The sequence below is a fragment of the Carassius carassius genome, chromosome 27 (genome assembly GCF_963082965.1).
Source record: "Carassius carassius chromosome 27, fCarCar2.1, whole genome shotgun sequence".
Classification (NCBI taxonomy): domain Eukaryota; kingdom Metazoa; phylum Chordata; class Actinopteri; order Cypriniformes; family Cyprinidae; genus Carassius; species Carassius carassius.
In genome coordinates this window covers 24,748,937-24,768,643 of record NC_081781.1, presented here as the reverse complement: position 1 = coordinate 24,768,643, position 19,707 = coordinate 24,748,937, and the positions used below count along the sequence as shown (strand labels likewise).

The 19,707-nt window shown below is 38.0% G+C and overlaps 1 protein-coding gene across 1 annotated transcript in view; it reads left to right on the top strand.

The window, feature by feature from the left end:
- The window catches only part of LOC132107076 (palmitoyltransferase ZDHHC14-like), a 36,151-nt gene extending 16,929 nt beyond the window's left edge, over positions 1-19,222 (top strand). The window contains exons 5-9 of the mRNA XM_059513236.1: positions 11,878-11,926; positions 13,516-13,618; positions 14,621-14,730; positions 16,695-16,797; positions 18,571-19,222. Of these exons, the coding sequence (XP_059369219.1) occupies positions 11,878-11,926; positions 13,516-13,618; positions 14,621-14,730; positions 16,695-16,797; positions 18,571-18,987 (782 nt within the window). The 3' untranslated portion in view covers positions 18,988-19,222. The remainder of the gene's footprint in view (positions 1-11,877; positions 11,927-13,515; positions 13,619-14,620; positions 14,731-16,694; positions 16,798-18,570) is intronic.
- The last annotated feature ends 485 nt before the right edge of the window (positions 19,223-19,707 follow it).

The window sequence follows — 19,707 nt, the reverse complement described above, 5'->3', positions numbered from 1 at the left end:
GGCGGACTGCACATAACCGTGTCTGCGTGGGTCTGAATGAACTCATTTTGTGGACGCGTTCTTCACACAACAACGTTCACATCGTTTTATTATAATGGTGTTCTAATTATAATGGTATGTGTATGACAGTCCAAGTCATAGATATCACCGTAGTACTACAATGAAGCGCTTGACTCAAAACCAAATGCATCTTATATCAGGTAAATATTATATCCACAATACATATACACCGACTGAAATGATTTGAAATCACTTGTGCCCTACCTGTTCGAAAAAATCCAGCTCTGTGTCAGTTTGAGTCTTGGTAAAGTTTTAATTCCCTGCCGCTAAGATGCTCCTCTGTCGGTCACGGATTATGGAAAGTGAAAAATAAATCTATAGGGGTGGTTGGTTTTATTCACGCACTTTAAAATATTAATTTGAAGCTTCTTTCTTTTCAGATTGTTATTCACGGCTTTATCATAATAGGCTGCATATTAACTAATTGGGATAAAACCGGTAGTTCTATGTGTAATCAGACACTTGAGCTCCCCCATATAGTCAGAATGTCATAATCAATAACACCCCACGAGTATTCGGCTGTTAGATTGGTAGTCGAATCAGGCTCCTCGAATCAAAGCATCGAATCAACGACTATTCGGTGTCACCCCTGGAATTTACTGTTCATAATATCTTAATATCTTCATGTATTATAGTTGCATTTAGCTGGTTAAAGTAGTTAGCATTTTGTGACCGTTAATCAAGCTGTTGAGATGTGCTATATGGGACATGTTGGGCATACTGTCTGTTTACATATAAAGTTGGATATAATTATATAATAAAAAATTTGCCAGTTGTAATATTCATTGCTTTATTTTAGTACACAAGTTAAGTTGGATAAAATATGTATGCAATTTTATATATCATAGCAGAGATATCATACGTAGCGATGTAAACAATCATGCAGCTTAGATTTGATGTATAGTATACATTGCTTTTATCTGAGTATACTGTATTAATACAGGAAAAATAGGATGCACTATGTATCCAACTTTAACTTTAACAATAACTTTTAATATATATATATATATATATATATATATATATATATATATATATATATATATATATATATAATAATAATAATAATAATAATAATATATATATATATATATATATATATATATTGTTGGGCAGTAATATAGTTACATTTGTCAATGATATAAAACATGAAGCTTTTACTGTACTGAAAGTGAACTGGATGTATCTGGGTAAGGTTGGATATGCTTAAAGCAGTTATATAAATTGTTATTAATTATTAATTTCTTTACTAAATTATTAATTTGTTATGTTATGATATTGAAAATGATGAAACCTGTGAGATTGTGATTTGGTGTAGGGACAATTATGATATAGGGCTCAAGATTTTGATCATATTGCAGAACCTTTTGCTTATTTTATATGGCTGGCAGCAGTTTTTGTCTTCTCAGTGCAACTAGGCAAAATGAAGTTTATTTACATAATCAAATATAATAATTATTTCTAGAAAGAACTTTTAAAGGTCAGATTCCCATGTAACAGTCATATTAAGTGTTGGGAGTAATGCATTACGAGAAATAATTAAATACGGTAAATAACTTTAAGTCTTTAGTGCTGACCTTCAACAAAAAACTTTGAAGGTCAGCCCACATGAGAAAAAGCAACATAACACATTGCCTTCTATAAAAAAATCACAATTAGTTACTTTGTAGGGAGTAACACAATATTGTAATGCATTACTTTTAAAAGTAACTTCCCCAAAACTGGTCATATTCAACTTGTTTCTCTTATAAAACATTTCAGAATTGCACCTTTAAGACTTAGTTCATCACTGTATGGTTCAGCTCCTCTCAGCTGTTGACTGGCAGGAGGAAACCATGAGGCTGCTGACAAAGCAGTTTGCTCCCTGGGCGAAGTGATGGAGAGCTCAGCGCTGTTTACTGAACAGAACTGATCAATCGGGCCGTGAGGGCAGGGGCACTCTGGGGTTGCTGCAGTGACAAATGGCTCCTGTAAGATGTTTATTGGACAGGGCACACTCAGTGCGGCTTTATTTACCCGTGAATCTCTCCTCAGATGCCCTCCAGAAACCATTAGCCATAAACACAGTGGCTGACTTTGAAGCAGTCCAGAAGGTGATTGCATTGAGAGTGTCAGGACAGTGGTTTGGGGATTGGTGCATCATGGGATAGTGACAGTAGTGCATTGAATATAATGTTTTTTAATATTTAATTGCATGGTAATTACAATTAAATTAAAATTTATTATTAAAAATATTGTTTTGGCCAACTCAAGTAAGCGTAAATAGATCTTTTAGTTCATCATCTTTCATCATTTGTAATTTCATAATAAATTCTATTGTTTTCGAAGTATGGTTCAAGTGTACTGCCGAAAGTACTGACAAACATCTTAACTAAAATATACTTTAAGATGTGTATGTCATGTATTAAAATAGATTTGCAATTACATATTTGAAACAATGAAGTTGTACTATATGAACTGAATAACACTCTACAGTTAATATTATAATCAAGTACTTTACGTGGATTTAGTATTTTAGTAAACAAATTAAGTGGACTTGATGAATATTATGATAAAAGATTATTAAACAATGGTTTAAAATTGTTTTAAATTTAAAGACGTTTTAAAATGTAAAAAATTTGACATTATTACAGAGTGTGCTTAGGTATGTTAAGAAACATAGTAATGAAAGTGTACTCTCTTTAAGTACACTAAGTGGCTTTTTATTTCCTTACTATTACACTATCTGAAAGTATATTTGTTTTAATTATTGTTGAGATTTTAAGTGCACATTCAGTTCAACTAAACAGAATTTTTCACAAGGGAAGACACTGATGCGAATGTTTGGCTAATGCATTACAAACAATGTTGACGTACACATTTAATGTGCGTTTTTGCGTATCATTGACATACTCCAGTAATCAAGGGGGCGATAGAGTACCCTTAATATCAGTGTCATTAAACTTGATGCATTATGATTCAGGTAGCTAGCTATAAACATGCTGACCGTAACTTTAAGTTTAAGAGAACTTAAGAATATAAAAGATGAACAAGTAAGCAAGTTACATAAACACTTTGTTACGTAAAGGTCAACTACTGACATAGCAGAGCAACATTTTGAAGATAATCTTTCAACTGCTGCTCAGCCATCACAGTAGTAGACCTGAAAGAGAAAAAAGACCATAAAAGTCAGTTTGTGTTAACCGTCACTGTGCTTCTTGTGGTGTTCTTGTTCAGTGCTGAGAATGCAGTGTTGTGAGTTGTGATCTGGCGCATTTTAAAGCAAAATAACACATTCAAGAATTGAACCCACACAATCACAAGCAAATAAGTCACTCTTTTAAAATCTGAAAACTTTCCATAGCAGTTTCATAACTAGACCATTGTATGAGCATAAATATGGAAGTCTTTGAGAGGTCATCATCTCGATCCTGACCTTCCCAACAGTGGATGTTAATATCTTCTTGGGTGATCTGATCACAAGTGGTCAGCTGAAACAGATCAGCATTTATACTTGGTAGTAACATGCGTCTCAACAGTGTGTCTTATGAATGTGTGTATTATGTTTTTAATAGAACAAGATGGCGCCACAGATAGGGTTGGGTATCGTTTAAATTTGAACGATTCCGAGTCCGATTCCGATTCCTTGTTTCGATTCCGGTTCCCAACGATTCTTGATTACGATTCTTTTAAGAGGCAGGGTCAAAAAAAGTTTAAGTATTAAACTTTTTAAATTAAATATTTTAAATGAGCTTAGCTAACCAACTTTCTTTCTGAAGAAAATAGTCTGACCTTCTTCATCAATTTGAATTCTATGAACTTTTTACTTTTTATTAACTTTACTATGAATTTCTCACAGGGCTGTTTTCAACTACAATATAAATATCAAATCTATGAACTTGAATATTATATAAATATTATTAATTATGAATATATTTTCACAGGGGTACACTTTCCTCAAGAGAGCTTTATTTTTGAAAACCTCACAAACATTTACACATGTAAGTGTATGATACTGCAGTTACTTAAACATTACCTTGCTCCCACTGATGGGCTAACCTGGTGCAGAACAGAAAATAAACTATTAGAGACAACTTTTAAACTCAGTCCAGATTAGCAGCAGGTACACGCAGCGCGTCAAATACAGGGCACACATTTACTTGCTCTCCATGACATCGGAGGTGCTTTATCATGTTTGACGTGCACCCTCCTATGCACGAAACAATCTTGCTGCAAATGTTGCAATTTGCCGAGATTTCGTTTTGTTTTGAAAAGTGAAGCCACACTTTGGACCGCCGACGCACGCTGTCCATGTTCGATCGCTGGTTATACCAAAACTTCCGGTGGACGCTACTTCGTTGGTGTTAAGCGGTTTCTTCTTCCGGTCAGCGCCGGGCGACTGTGAATCAAAACTTTTTTTTCTCTTTCTTTTAAGCTTTAGGAATCGAAACTAGGAATCGAAATTAAAACTTTTGAACGATACCGGGAAAATCGCAAAGCTAGTCCCGGTTCCACTCGATACTCGATTCTCGATACCCAACCCTAGCCACAGACGGCTGCCTCAGTTTTTGGCTCTCCAGTTTTTGTACAGATTTTTTTTTTCCTGTTTTTTTGTTTGTTGTTGTTTGTTTCCCAAACACAATCAGTTTTACCAGGGATGAAGTGCTGAACATTCGGCAGTACACATCATTCATTATTCGGACGTTTTGCTGAATATAGTAGTTGGTGGAGCAGCGATGTTGATCAAACGCTTTAGGACACGCAGATGGGTGAAGCGAGCCGGCGTGCTTCTGAAGCTTAGACAGCGCAGATTTAGAATGGTGCTGCCTAGCATCCATCTGGCGAATCTCCGCACTCTACATAACAAAACGGACGAACTGCTTCTGCTCTCCTGGACAAATAAGGATTTTTCACACTCTACTGCTATGTGTTTCATTGAGGACGCCTACAGAAAGGGGGACAGAGTCTTGTACAATCAGGCCAGAAGCACACAGAAAAATTTGATTAGAGTGGCTAAGAGGAACTACACTAAAAAGCTAGAACTCCAGTTTTCTGCCAATTAGGGATGCACTGAAATGAAAATTCTTGGCCGAAACCGAAAACCGAAAAAGAGAAAACCAAGGCCGAAACACCGAAAGAAATTATGCCAATTATTGGTACCATTGCATTTATTGCTATGACCGTGTACTAACTTCACTAAAATTAAGACATTGCAAATTAAGACATTGCAATTGCATAAATTAATATTAAAGTTTCAAAGATAATTACAATTACATAAATTATTTAAAAAAAAACATAAAAATACATAATTACAAATTATGCAAATATTTATTAAGCACATTGCAACAATGCACAGTATTAAAATAAAATTCAAACTAAAAAATTTATCCCACTCATGTGTATATTAAATAATAATGTACAGGCCTACTGGCCTGCAGAAAGGTTTTAAAATTAACTGTTCTCTCATAAAAACAAAGTGCATTTAGGTGAAGTGCATTTGAAATTTTTCTCTGTAGGACTAGGAAGTGCATTACTTCTCCAGTAGGCAAGACTGTTATCACTTCTGGGGATGGGGACTTCAGACAGATAACCATCTAGCTGTTGAGCAGTTGAGCTTGTCATCTACCTGACATTTAAGAAATATTTGAAAGAGTGTATTTAAATAGGGCCAGGGCATGAATAAACAATTTTTTCAAATTAAAGCAGAAATTTAGCAGAACATCTAGCAGAAAAATGGCTACAATCTGATAATATGTATGTGTGTGTGTGTGTGTGTGTGTGTGTGCATATATATATATATATATATATATAATGTCACATATATAGTAGCCTAAGAACAAAATAGCCAACGTATTATTATTATTTGAGGCACTTTCTTGCAGAATTCCACTGAACATATCAGACAACGAGGGTGCATGCGCCTCATCTGGTGCAGACACGAGAGTCTTTTTTTCTGCGCTCTGATCTCAGTCTCCGGCGCTTGGCGCTTCTCGGTCTCCACGCGGGTTCTCCGCATCCAGCGCGGCCTGGATCATTTCTCGTGCGCGCTGCCTTATTTCCGCATCCAAGTAATGGTCTTTATAACGTGGATCAAGCACATTCGCGATGAAGTGCAGAGGATCCGAAAAGATCTCAGTGAGACGTGTGCTAACAGACTGTACTTTTCTTTGTTTTCACTTCATGGTCCGTCTTAATCTCTTTGTTAGGAGATGCTTTAGTGCTGCGAATAAAGGAATAAGAAGAGAGAGAATGTTCTCACTGGTGTGAAGTGAATGTCGCGGGGAGCTCGTGGTCTGCGCTATGCAGGTGCACGTGCAGGTCGCGGTTTCTGTTTGCGTCATCACAACATTTCGGCCGTGTTGTTTCGGTGATAACAACACGGCCCTCAATACCATGACTTAGGTGCCCTTGAGCAAGGCATCGAACCCCCAACTGCTCCCCGGGCGCCGCAGCATAAAATGGCTGCCCACTGCTCCGGGTGTGTGCTCACAGTGTGTGTGTGTGTTCACTGCTCTGTGTGTGTGCACTTTGGATGGGTTAAACGCAGAGCACAAATTCCGAGTATGGGTCACCATACTTGGCTGAATGTCACTTCACTTCATAAAAGTCTATCGGCCGAAAAATTTTCGGTGGGCGAATATTCGGTGCATCCCTACTGCCAATGACCCTGCATCAGTGTGGAAAGGACTGAAAGACACCATCAACTGCAAGATACCATCCCCCTGCACTGAGGCCAGGCTTACCAACAACTTGCTGAAGACCTACATGAGTTTTACTGTAGATTTGAAACTCCCAGTCTAACACTCTACAACCGCTCCGAACATCTCTCCACACAGCCATCAACACCTCCTGCAACCCCCCTCTCCCCAACTCTTGCACTTCAGTTCAGTGAAGATGATGTGTGGCAGGTCTTCATAAAGAACAAAGGTATCAGGCCCTGACGGTGTGACACCAGTATGTCTGAAAACCAGTGCTGACCAGCTGGCCCCCTTCTTCTACAGATCTTCATATCACTGGAGCTGTGCAAACTCCCTGTCTGCTTCAAACGCTCTACCAGTGGCTCTAAGGTCTATGGTCATGAAGACATTTGAGAAGCTGGTGTTAGCGTATCTGAAGGACATCACTGGACCCCTTGAAGTTTGCTTATCGAGCAAACAGGTCCGTGGATGGACATGGGACTGCACTTCATCCTGCAACATCTGGGACTTATGTGAGGATCCTGTTTGTGCACTTTAGCTCTGCTTTCAACACCATCATCCCAACAAGACCAAACTAATCCTGCTCTCTGTCCTTAGCTCTATCTGTCAATGGATCACCAGCTTTCTGATAGATGGGCAACAGCTAGAGACAACTGGTGTATTGACATCCATCAGCCGCACCACCAGCACTGGTGCCCCTCAGGGGTGTGTTCTCTTTCCACTGCTCTTCTCCCTGTACACCAACGACTGCACATCTAAAGACCCGTCTGTCAAGCTCCTGTAGTTTGCAGACAACACTACAGTCATCGGCCTCATCCAGGATGGCAAAAAGCCAGCTTACAGACAGGAGGTTAAAGAGCTTGCTGTCTACTGCATTCACAACAATCTGGAGCTGAACACGCTCAAAACAGTGGCGATGACAGTGGACTTAAGGAGAAACCCCCCTGCTCTCCCCTCACTCACCATCATGAACAGCACTGTGACTGCAGTGGAGTCATTCAGATTCCTGCACCACCATCTCTCAGGACCTGAAGTGGGACAATCCAGCAACTCCATTGTGAAAAAGGCCCAGCAGAGGTTGTACTACCTACGCCAGCTGAGGAAATTCAACCTGCCACAGGAGCTGCTGAAACAGTTCTACTCAGCCGTCACTGAGTCTGTCCTGTGCACTTCAATAACTGTCTGGTTTGGTTCAGCTACAAAATCAGAAAACTACAGAGAATGGTTTGGACCACTGAAAGGATTATTGCCAGGCACAAGAACAGTGTCTTTCCCCTGGCAATCTAACTCATGAACAGTTAAATGTTCTCCCATTGTGCAATAAAAGTATGTGCAATAACCTTATTTATCACCCTACATCCTCGTACATCCCTACAACTTATTTTTTATTCTATCCCTGCTCTATTTTATTTATAGCACACCTGTACATACAAATATATATACACCTTCTCATTTAAAGAGTTTTTCAAAGTAGCCACCTTTTGCTTTGATTACTGCTTTGCACACTCTTGGCATTCTCTTGATGAGCTTCAAGAGGTAGTCACCTGAAATGGTCTTCCAACAGTCTTGAAGGAGTTCCCCGAGAGATGCTTAGCACTTGTTGGCCCTTTTGCCTTCTGTCTGCGGTCCAGCTCACCCCTAAACCATCTCGATTGGGTTCAGGTCCGGTGACTGTGGAGGCCAGGTCATCTGGCGCAGCACCCCATCACTCTCCTTCTTGGTCAAATAGCCTACAATTTTCATAGTCATGAAAATAAAGAAAACCCTTTGATTGAGAAGGTGTGTCCAAACTTTTGGTCTGTACTGTATATATACATATACTAGAATATTATAAATATTATATACACATTATATTTATATATGTGTATTTTATTCATTTCTTATTTTTACTATCTGTGTGTTGTTGTTGTCTCTGTTTACTGGAAGCTTGTGACACTTATTGTGCAATTGAGAACGTCAATTCTAAAAAGAATATTTACAAATATTACGTGTGCTTGCAGATAATATAATATTAATAAAATAAATGCCACTTACAGAAAGTACACTTTCATGACAATGACTTAATTTTTTAATTTTTTAAAAGACACTTGGGGCCAGATTTACTAACATCTTGCACCAGCGCAAACCATCTTTTGGCATTTAAATAGTACTGTCAGGATTTAGTGAAGAATTGCAGTGAAGAATTAGTGCTGAAAAGGCGTGATCACAGTTATTTTTGCGACTTCCTTTCAGACACAAAGTTTATGGGAGGAGAGTATTAAAATTAATCACAAAACATATGCGCTCATCAAATTACTGGTATTTGCATCATTATTTAATGCCCAAAAAACATATCTTAAAGCAGGCTGTAATTTGCGCTGCTCTTGGTAGATTGCGCTGGTCATTATGGTCATAATGTGCACGTTGTCAGTAAATCACCCGCAGAATTTTATGGATTTGTGCTCTAATGCTAGTTTGCCTGGTTTAGTAAATCTGGCCCTTATTTTGATTGTGTTGACTGACAATACTAAAGTAAAACTTAAATTCTGGCATTTTTGTCAACTTGATTGCACAGATACTATTTGAACTGAACTGAGCTGGATGATTATGGAATGATATTGCGGACTTTATTCAAAAGGCATTGCAAATTGTATTTGATGTGTAAAATGTGACATAATCCAAACGCAAATGCAAATCGCGCATTACCGTTTTCATTTTCGATTAAGTGAACGCACAGTGTCTGCCAAATTTAAAATGGAAATGCAAAGTCCGTTTGCAATTGTGTTTCCCATATCTTACGAGCTATGAGCCTGTCATATTTAAATAGCAATATTAATTACCACATTTGCCTTTTCACTCTCTCTGCACTGTGCATGTAAACTGCCAAAACTCAAATGGAATCGCAATACCTTTTGCATTTGAATTTCCAACGTCTACACGGAAACCTGTCAATCAAGTGACAGGGTGGGGCCATTTTATTGGGCGTGTTTGCATTGGGAAGTGACGATCGTACTAAAATGTACCATGTTTTTACTAGGGTAAATATGAGTTAACGATAGTGTTTATAATTAAGCCACAGTAGCCACAAATGTACAGTTGTCTGAGACGTTATGAAATGTTCTTTAACATCATGAACCATAAAATGTAGTCAGTGTTCTGCTATTGTTTATTTTCATAATAGGTAAACACAGGCCACAAGTTAACACGGTCACATTTCCTTGATTTAGCAGCTGAACGATGTAAGGCCGAGAGTCCTGTCTTGAATCTAGAGATCTGGTGCTGATTCAGTGTAGCTTGGTAGCTCAGTGGTTAGTGACTGTTATCTCTCACGGCATACCGTCTTTTAGCGCGTGTTCGAAACCTGGGCCAACACAGACGTTCTTTATTTTTTTGTTTATCCTACTAACATGTCAGCTCGCCTTGACTACTGCAATTTTCCTCACTGTATGATCGCCCGTTTGGCGGCTGAAGTTAGTAGGATAAACAAAAAAATAAAGAACGTCTGTGTTGGCCCAGGTTTCGAACACGCGCTAAAAGACAGTATGCCGTGAGAGATAACAGTCACTAACCACTGAGCTACAAAGCTACACTGAATCAGCACCAGATTTCTAGATTCAAGACAGGACTCTCGGCCTTACATCGTGCAGCTGCTTGAGGAAATGTGACCGTGTTAACTTGTGGCCTGTGTTTACCTATTATGAAAATAAACAATAGCAGAACACTGACTACATTTTATGGTTCATGATGTTAAAGAACATTTCATAACGTCTCAGACAACTGTAATACATTTGTGGCTACTGTGGCTTAATTATAAACACTATCGTTAACTCATATTTACCCTAGTAAAAACATGGTACATTTAAGTACGATCTTCACTTCCCAATGCAAACACGCCCAATAAAATGGCCCCACCCTGTCACTTGATTGACAGGTTTCCGTGTAGACGTTGGAAATTCAAATGCAAAAGGTATTGCGATTCCATTTGAGTTTTGGCAGTTTACATGCACAGTGCAGAGAGAGTGAAAAGGCAAATGTGGTAATTAATATTGCTATTTAAATATGACAGGCTCAAAGCTCGTAAGATATGGGAAACACAATTGCAAACGGACTTTGCATTTCCATTTTAAATTTGGCAGACACTGTGCGTTCACTTAATCGAAAATGAAAACGGTAATGCGCGATTTGCATTTGCGTTTGGATTATGTCACATTTTATGCGTCCACAAATTGAAAACGCAATTGCAAATACAATTTGCAATACCTTTTGAATAAAGTCCGCAATATCATTCCATAGATGATGACATAACTGAATTAATAATGAACTTTTAAGTCTTTAACTGAAAATTGAGTGTTTACTATCGTCCTCTTGCGTTAACGACACACAATTTTCTTGTTTAATACTGTAAAGCTGTTTTGACACAATCTGTATTGTTAAAAGCACTATTTAAATAAAGTTGACTTGACTTGAAAGGTGACTTAGATATATATAAATATATATATACTATACATTTTGTATTTAATATGAAATATTTATTTAATATTGCATTTAAAGTTTAAATTAAATATTAAATATACTAAACTGCAACTTCATCACAAATGTGTAATTACAAACACATGTAAATACATGACATACAAGTTTATTTTAATTTAATGTAAATGCTTTTAAGTACTTTTAACAGTATACTTTAAGCATACGAGAGAAGTAAATATGAAGTTACGTATAAAGATGTAGTTCAGTTTAAACTGAGTCAAAAAATTGCTTAAGTTAATTATGTGTGTTATGAAAAGTCTATTTTAATTATATAATTAAATTTTACATAACATGCAGTGCAGTGTCCAAAAACACTACATTCAGTTTACACTAAAGTATATTATTTTAGAGTATACTATTTCCATAATAAGTATACTCTTTAAACAAAGATACAAGGAATGCTCGCCTGTTTTTTTTTTTAATTAACAAATATCTGCTAATGTTGGCATCCATGAATTCCATAAAACTCTAGGATTTCGAGTGCCTGTAAACATCTGTAAGACAGCAGCTGGCTAATTTCTTATTCCAGTGATTCTTTGCTCAATATGCTTCCTGCTTTTTCATTTGAGACTTGTGTTTCATTTTTCTGTGACAGCATTTCTTTGTTACATAACCAGTGCTTTTCCTGCAGGATCCAACAGGACTGGCTTTCTTAATGCTCTCAAAGACAGCCCTGCCAGATATCCTTTCACTAAAGTGTGTGTGGGAAGAGGCGGTGCAATAGGAGTCTATTTCTGGTTTTCTAACCTCTGGAACACAATTGCAGAAAAGCAGCCCACACTGACTTTCTCTACATCTTCATTGCTATGTGTCTGTACCCCTCTCTTTTCAATGGAAAGAAGTATGTTATTAAATATGGACTGTGGGAAGTCTTTGCATATCTGAGATTGGCTTGAAAAGGAAAACAGCGAGGAAAGATCTTCTGTCTGACTGCACAAATATGCAGAAGAGTGATTTGTATTCACTGTTGTGTTCATTAGTGAGACCGGCTTCCTGCTCACGGTCAATTATAAGCTTGTCATGCATCATTTATTGCTTCATGATAGGCTTACTCCCATAAGCAAGTCAACACATGCTAGTGCCAGCAAAAACCCGCTTTGCAAGGTACAAACTGCAAATTGTTTTCTTAATCAGTATTTTTGACTTTGAGTTGTGCAGCCAAATTGCATAAAATAGTTAATTTTAATTTATCGTAAATGCTTGCAAGTATACATTTAACAGTAACCTTTGCTTTAAGCATAAGACAGAAATTACATATAAAGATATTAAGTCCAATTTAAGTGAGTCAAAAAAAGTACTTTTAAATTCATATATTTGCAAATGATATGATAATGAAAAATCATATCGACCCCGGGTTTTTGAATGGCAGTATAAATTAAACTCATCGCAGATGCGCCTTATTGACTAAAATCAGCGCTGTTTGTTATTAGCACTTGCGGAAAGCCGGCAGTTAGCAGATTTTTGTCTATTAAAGGTTTGTGTACGTTTTTTATTAATTTTCTGGCAGCCGTGATTCAACAAATGACAAAGAACAGAGCTTTAACCAGGCACATAACCAGAAGTGCGGTGTAGTCGAGCACACTTTCAGCATTTTAAAGATGAGAGTCTGGTGTCTGTATTGCAGTGCTGGAATGATGCAAAAAGCATAAAAAAGTGATTTAACTCTAGCTGTAACGAGGAGTCGGAGGTGTTCAGATCCATGTGCAGAACTTTATTAAGAGAATGGTCAGACAGGCAGAAATCAGGAACGGTGTCAGGGATATCCAGAATCATAAACGGTAACAAGCAGAGGTCAGGGCAGGCAGCAGAGAATCAGAGTCAGTTTAAACAATCCAAGATCAATCACAGGAAGAACAAACACAGGGAAAACGCTCTGAAATGCTAGACGGGTCTAAACAAGACTTCGCAGTGAGTGAGAGTGATTGTGCTGCTTAAATATGTGTCTCTGTATTAGCTGCAGGTGTGTGTGTCTAATTGGCAGATGAATGAGGTGCAGGTGTGGCAAGGAGATTGTGATGCAGTGACTCATGGGGAATGTAGTTCGGGTGTGGTGTAACAGAATGAAAGGTGCTAGTGTCCAAGTGATTATATGGTGACATCTGTTGGTTGATGGAAATAGGAATGCCCTATATAAGAGTTCATGGGCACTCCAGCTGATGATCGTAACACTAGCATACTTGAGTCCTTTTTCTGAAGCTGTCAGGCAGCTCTTATAATAAGTGGATGCAGTAATACATGTACAGATTTCTATTTTCCTTGACGGTCGTACTGTTCTGGAAGTGGTGGTGTGCTTTTTCTCCGTCTGGTCCATCGTGGGACTGTCTGGATTCCATACCTACCTGATCAGCTCCAATCAGACCACCAATGAAGACGTGAGTACCTCCCTTTCAATATTAAAATCTAACTCTTAGAATATGAACACAATATTCTTTAATTAATGAAAGTGACGTGATGTGGTAATTAACAGTGTTTTATACAAATTCACCCAGGACTGTATGTAATACTCTATGCACACTACCCTTCAAAGGTTTAGGGTTGAGAATATTTTTGAGAAGTCTTTTATGCTTACCAATGCTATATTTTAAAATATAATGAATTCCTGTGATGTGCTCAAGAAACATTCATTCTAGTTATCACAGTTGAAGATGCTTGTTCTGCTTAATTGTTGTTGTTCAGGATTATTTTTCATAGATTATTATAAATTCACGAGAACTTATTTTATTGAAAACACAATTGAGTCACTTTTGACCAATCCAATGAATTTTTGCTGAATAAAAATATTTTTGGAAATAAATATATAATAATAATAATAATAATCATATTACCGACCCCTAAGCATTTGAATGCATATGAAACATTTTATTTTTTTCAGAAAATCTGAATATCAGCTCAGTATATAGAATATTTTTTGCTTTTATAAATATGCAAGGAAGAAACCGATACAGTATGTAATCCCATTTTTAAAAGAACAAAAATATATATTTCACGGCCATTAAGAAATCTTTACGAGCAGTAAATTTCCTCAAATCACCCGACCGCAGGTTAATTTTGCACCCTGCACACAAAGTTGATTTAAATTTGTCCCTCGGGTCAAGACTGTGAGCCAAGATCAAAAGAGACACTCGGAAAGTACGACAAGTCATAACAGGAGGACAATTAATGAGCACTTCAAAAGACTGGCTTTGAAGGTCAGTATGTTTGCAGGTGTTTCTCACCGTAACGCAAAACAGAATCAGGCTATAACTCTCTTCCCCGTGACCCTGGTTCATCACTGGGTTTATTAAGGCAGCCTGTCGTCTCTGAGCGTCTCGTTGATGTTGGCAGCTTGTCCCTCTCAGCTACTGTAGTTCTCAACGGTCACATCACTGTTTCAGATCAAAGGTTCATGGTCATCCAAACGAGGCAAAGGCAACTTTAACCCCTACAGCTACGGAAACTTCCTCACCAACTGCTGCGCTGCACTGTGTGGACCTCTGCCGCCGAGGTGAGTGCAGCACATTGATGGTTGTGTCTTATGTTCAGTGTCTGTTCAGATTGAACGCAGTGCTGCATACTGCACAGTATGTACTGTATACGGAGTACTACCTTTATTTAAATGGGACAAACTTCTCAATCAGACTTTAGGCTATTTTAATTTTTACCAAAACCTTTTAATATTGGACAAATATTTGTTATCGGCCATAATGTTGCTTTTAAATGAAATGTTCCCTCCACGAATGACCTCAATCCGAGCAGCTGAGTGCTAGCCATCTTCAAGAATCGGCTTAAAACTCATCTCTTCCATCTTTATTTGACCATCTAACTCTAGCAATCTCTATTCTAATTCTATTCTTAAAAAAGGGCCCCTTTTAGACTTAGTCTTTTTATTTATTATACAATTAGCAAAAAAATCCTCTAAAACTAGCTTGTGCTATTCTTTTTCTATTCTATCTGTTTTCTTTTTATATGTTACATAATAAAAAAAACCTTGCTATGTGTACTGCCGTAAGCTAACTGAGGCTTGTTATAGCACTTGTATATCATTGCTCTTTTGTTGATTTTGATTGCTTCTATTGTCCTCATTTGTAAGTCGGTTTGGAAAAAATAATCTGCTAAATGACTAAATGTACATGTAATTATTGGCTTGTTGGAATTTTTAAATCATTGGATCCCCAAATGTAACAGTTTTAATACTTTTTTTAAATGATGATAAATTGTTAGGGAATTTGAATGGTTTTTCTTGTTCAAAACTCACCGCCATAATGCAAAATTATGTTGTTATAGATGCTTGCCAGGACTTTGCTGATTGGTTTCTAGGATGTTCCGGATGGCTGCTTTCAGGCCCACCGTGTTAAAAGAGGCCACCTTTAAGACTTGGCTCAGATGTACCTCAAGTTCTTGAATGCAAGTCTGTTTTGCCAGTTTTTTTGTCAACCAAGTCAAAGTTCAAAAAATCCAAAAAGCCATTGCACGCTTTTTCCTCAACACTCATGATGTGTGATTTAAGGGTTAGAACAGAGGCTCAAATATGCTTGCTGGACATGTAAGAACCAGTGAGGTTACATGAATAAATTACTTCTACAATGTCTTTATTATGGACTCTCATCAGAGGAACAGAAGTCCTTCAGGTTTCATTCAAAATATTTGAATTTCTGTTTTGAAGATGAATTCAAATTTTATGGGTTTGGGATGATACGAGGGTGAGTGAATGATGACAGAATTGTCTTTTTTGGGTGAACTGTTCCTTTCATGTCTCTAGCAGAAATATTAAATATGTTAATCTCACTTAAATTGGTTACTCAATTTAAGCAAATAATCTCATGTAGTCTGCTCTTGTTGGCAAATGTAGCAGGTTATCTTATATGCATACAGAAAAGTAAATCTAAACCTCCAGCAAAAATGAGAAAACAATTAGCCTCTGTTTGCCCAACAAAGCTTTGTCCTTTACATCATTCATAACTCCGAATCAGAGAATTTAATTCCAGTCTACATAAAAAGTCCATTTCAAATAAGATATGAATCAGCTTCCTTGAAAAATCATTATCCAGGCACGTTATCAGCCAAGAGATTCATGCTGATCTTGTAGAAAGATTGGCGATCTCAGCAGGTTTCTCACTCATTCAGGCAAAAACCAATCAGCGTTCTCACTCCGGGAGTATCTTAGATAACGGAGGAACATTCCTGAATCGCTTCAGAGGAGGCTTGCTGACGTCAAAACCTGCTTACACACTCACACAAGAGTTCAGCACGCCATTAATGACTTTCTCACGGAGCCAGGAACACAAAGCAGAAGCAGGAACAGCATCACTGGCTGCCATCTGCTCTGTGTGTGGGCATGTTGAGTTGGAGGAGGACTCCGTGCACACACACACACACACACACACACACAGATCCTCTTCTCTCCGCCTCCCTCACCTACATTCCCTGACTCATGGTTGGAATCTATCATCCACTTCTTTCTCTTTGCAGTTTGATTGACAGAAGAGGTTTTGTCCAACCAGACACTCCGCAGCCTGCAGCCCAGACAAACGGCACCGGCGCCTGCCCCTCCAATCAAGTCCAGAGTCACATGGTAAGACGGCCGTACTCTGTCCTCTCACCGACTGTCTGTGTGTGTGTGTGTGTGTGTGTGTGTGTGTGTGTGTGTCCAGTCTGTTGTGCTTGAGCCATTGTAATGAAGCCATTTATGTTCAAAGCACTTCAAGGTTAAACAGTGATTTGAGCTATATAGTGGAGTCCAGAAGTCTGCGACACACACTGCAAATCCGGAATTCAGAGTTTTAGACACATTTCCCAGACGGAATGCTGCTGTCGGTAAAGGAGGACGCAATAAAAATACATATTCTATTTTTAAATAATGAAAAAAAGTACAATACCATTCAAATGTTTGGGGGTGGGTAAGATATCTCAAGTAAGATAAGTCTCATACTCCCCAAAGCCAGATTTATTTGATCAAAAAACCAGTATAAACTGGTGAAAATCTTGTGAAATATAATTGGACAGACGTGGTCAGTGATGTCATTGGTGTGATTGGCAGACGGCGTGGGCTGTGTGAACAAATCAGCTCATGATCAGATCATGAATACTGATGCACACTGTCTGGATTCAGCGAAACACATCAGCCGCTGATTTGATGCCAATTATTCAGTCCCTTAAGGGATCCAGATGTTTTTTAGTGATGATTGTGTTATGTAAGCTTTCAAATAGGTTTTAAAATCTTTGTGGCATTACTTAACATAATATTTCGATTCACCAATCCATTAGGTTAAATGGATGAATCTCACACAGAAGTATCCAGGTCACATTTCACCTTAAACAAGTGAACAAATACATGCATGCATACATGAAGAATGAAAACAAAGCCAAAGTATGGACCATTCTTTTTTTTTTTTCATAATAATTATGCATTGAATTCATATTTTTATATTCATTTTTAAATCTATAATGATATTGCATTAGATTGGTCAAAAATGGCAGTGGAGACTTTTGTTCTGTTCTTTAGAAATGTATTTTCATCAAAAAACAAAAACATTGATAAGGAATATTACATGAGTCAATGATTTCTGAAGATTCATGTGACACTGAAGAAATTCAGTTCTTCCATCTCAGGAATAAATTACATTTTAATATATATTACAATAAATTCAAAGTTATTTTGACAATAATAATATTTAGTTATATTTCACAGCTTAAAAAATTAAATTACATATTGTTTTACAATATGAGAATGGGGGTGCTTAATGAAAAAACATTCATCTCAATAGTCCAAGAATGGCTTTTTCCATTAAGAAAAGTGAAATATGTCCTCAACACGTTCTTTACAGGTTTGGTGACATTTACCCAGATATTATTAACGCCTAACTTCTTTTTCTGTCTTTCTTTATTCTTTTGATCAACACACTCTCTAATCTTTATAATCATAACCTTCTAATAATTGTTTTGTCATTCTAACCGACAGACACTGGTCTCATCTAAACCAGGGCTCCAAAACAACATAAAACCCTACACATTTGTGACAAGAATTCAAAATGCAATTGCCATTAGTACATAGATGCCCATTTTTGCGCAAATTCATTTGTCACTTAGAAAGTTTTTAAATAACACAGATGCCAACATGGGCAGGTTGCTTGACATGACCATGCCAGCATCTAAAACACAACATATGCTGGTGACCGATGATACTCTGTCAACTGCCAGGTGAAAACTGTAGTAATCACAAGCAAGCACAACAGTCATCAGCAGTTTGGAGCCCTGTGACGTGTTTTTCTGTAACATTTGATTCTTTGTTGGGTCTGACTTCTTCCTGGCTTTCCCTTTTCTCTCTGTCCTTCATCCTTCAACCCAGTGTGCTCAAGACCAGTGCATTCAGAGCACCAAATTCGTTTTGCAGGCCGCCACCAACCCGCTGCTCCACAGTCAGCCCATCATTCTGGGCGGAGGCGCTCCCCTCCAGGCCAAGACCTCTCTGGGTGGGCCGTGCTCCACTCTGGGCCCCTCTCAGGCCTCGCTGCCCTCCTCTATCCCTGGCCTCAGCTGCGGAGGAGAGCTGATGGCCCTGCGAGACTCTGAGATCCACTGTCACCATCACCTACACCATCAACATTTCATCAGTCCTGAAGAGACGCCCTCCCCGCCTGCAGCCCTGCCCTGCGCCACCCACCTGGGTCACAACGTTCACCCGGCGCAGCTCTTCAACCCCGCCAGCCAGGACTCGCTCCATGAAGACTCTGTGCGGGGTTTGGTGAAGCTGAGTTCAGTGTGAGCTGTTTTTAGTGCCGTCCTGCTGAACTGGACCATAAGCCATTCGGTACTTTACACACATATAACAGCCTCTGCTGATATTTAATGGAGGCAGCTGCCCCGAACAGTTTCTGGAGTACCAGGTTAGGGACCAAAGCTAGTCTCCCAGCTCTGTTATTACCCAAGCTATATATTTTTTTCTTTTATGCAAGCTTGTTTCCACTACGGATTAAAAATATTTAAAAAAGGTAACTGCGATTGAGAATTTGTATCTCACAATTAGGAATTGTTTTCTCAGAATTGCTTTTTTATATTTTGCAATTGCGAGAATAGATCTCACAATTCTGACTTTTTCCCCCTCAGAATTCTGCATGTGCATGTTGTCAGGTCAGGCCAGGTGAAAAAAAACTGTAAAGATGTAAACTCAGAATTCAGAGAAAGAAAGAAAAAGGTCAGAAATGTGAGATATAAACTCATAATTGTAAGTTTGTAACTCAATCCTATGGAGAAAAATCAGAACTATGGAGTATAGAATTAGAGTATATAGAATTGTGAAGTACTAAATCAGAATTCTGAGAAGAATGGTCAGATTTGTGAGATACAAATCACAACTGCCAATGTGTAATTCACAATTCTAAGAAAAAAAGTCAAGATACAAGCTCAGAATTCTGAGGAAAAAAACTAGAATTGTAAGTTTTAAACTTGTAATTCTAGAAAAAAAAAAATCTCAATTGTGAGATGT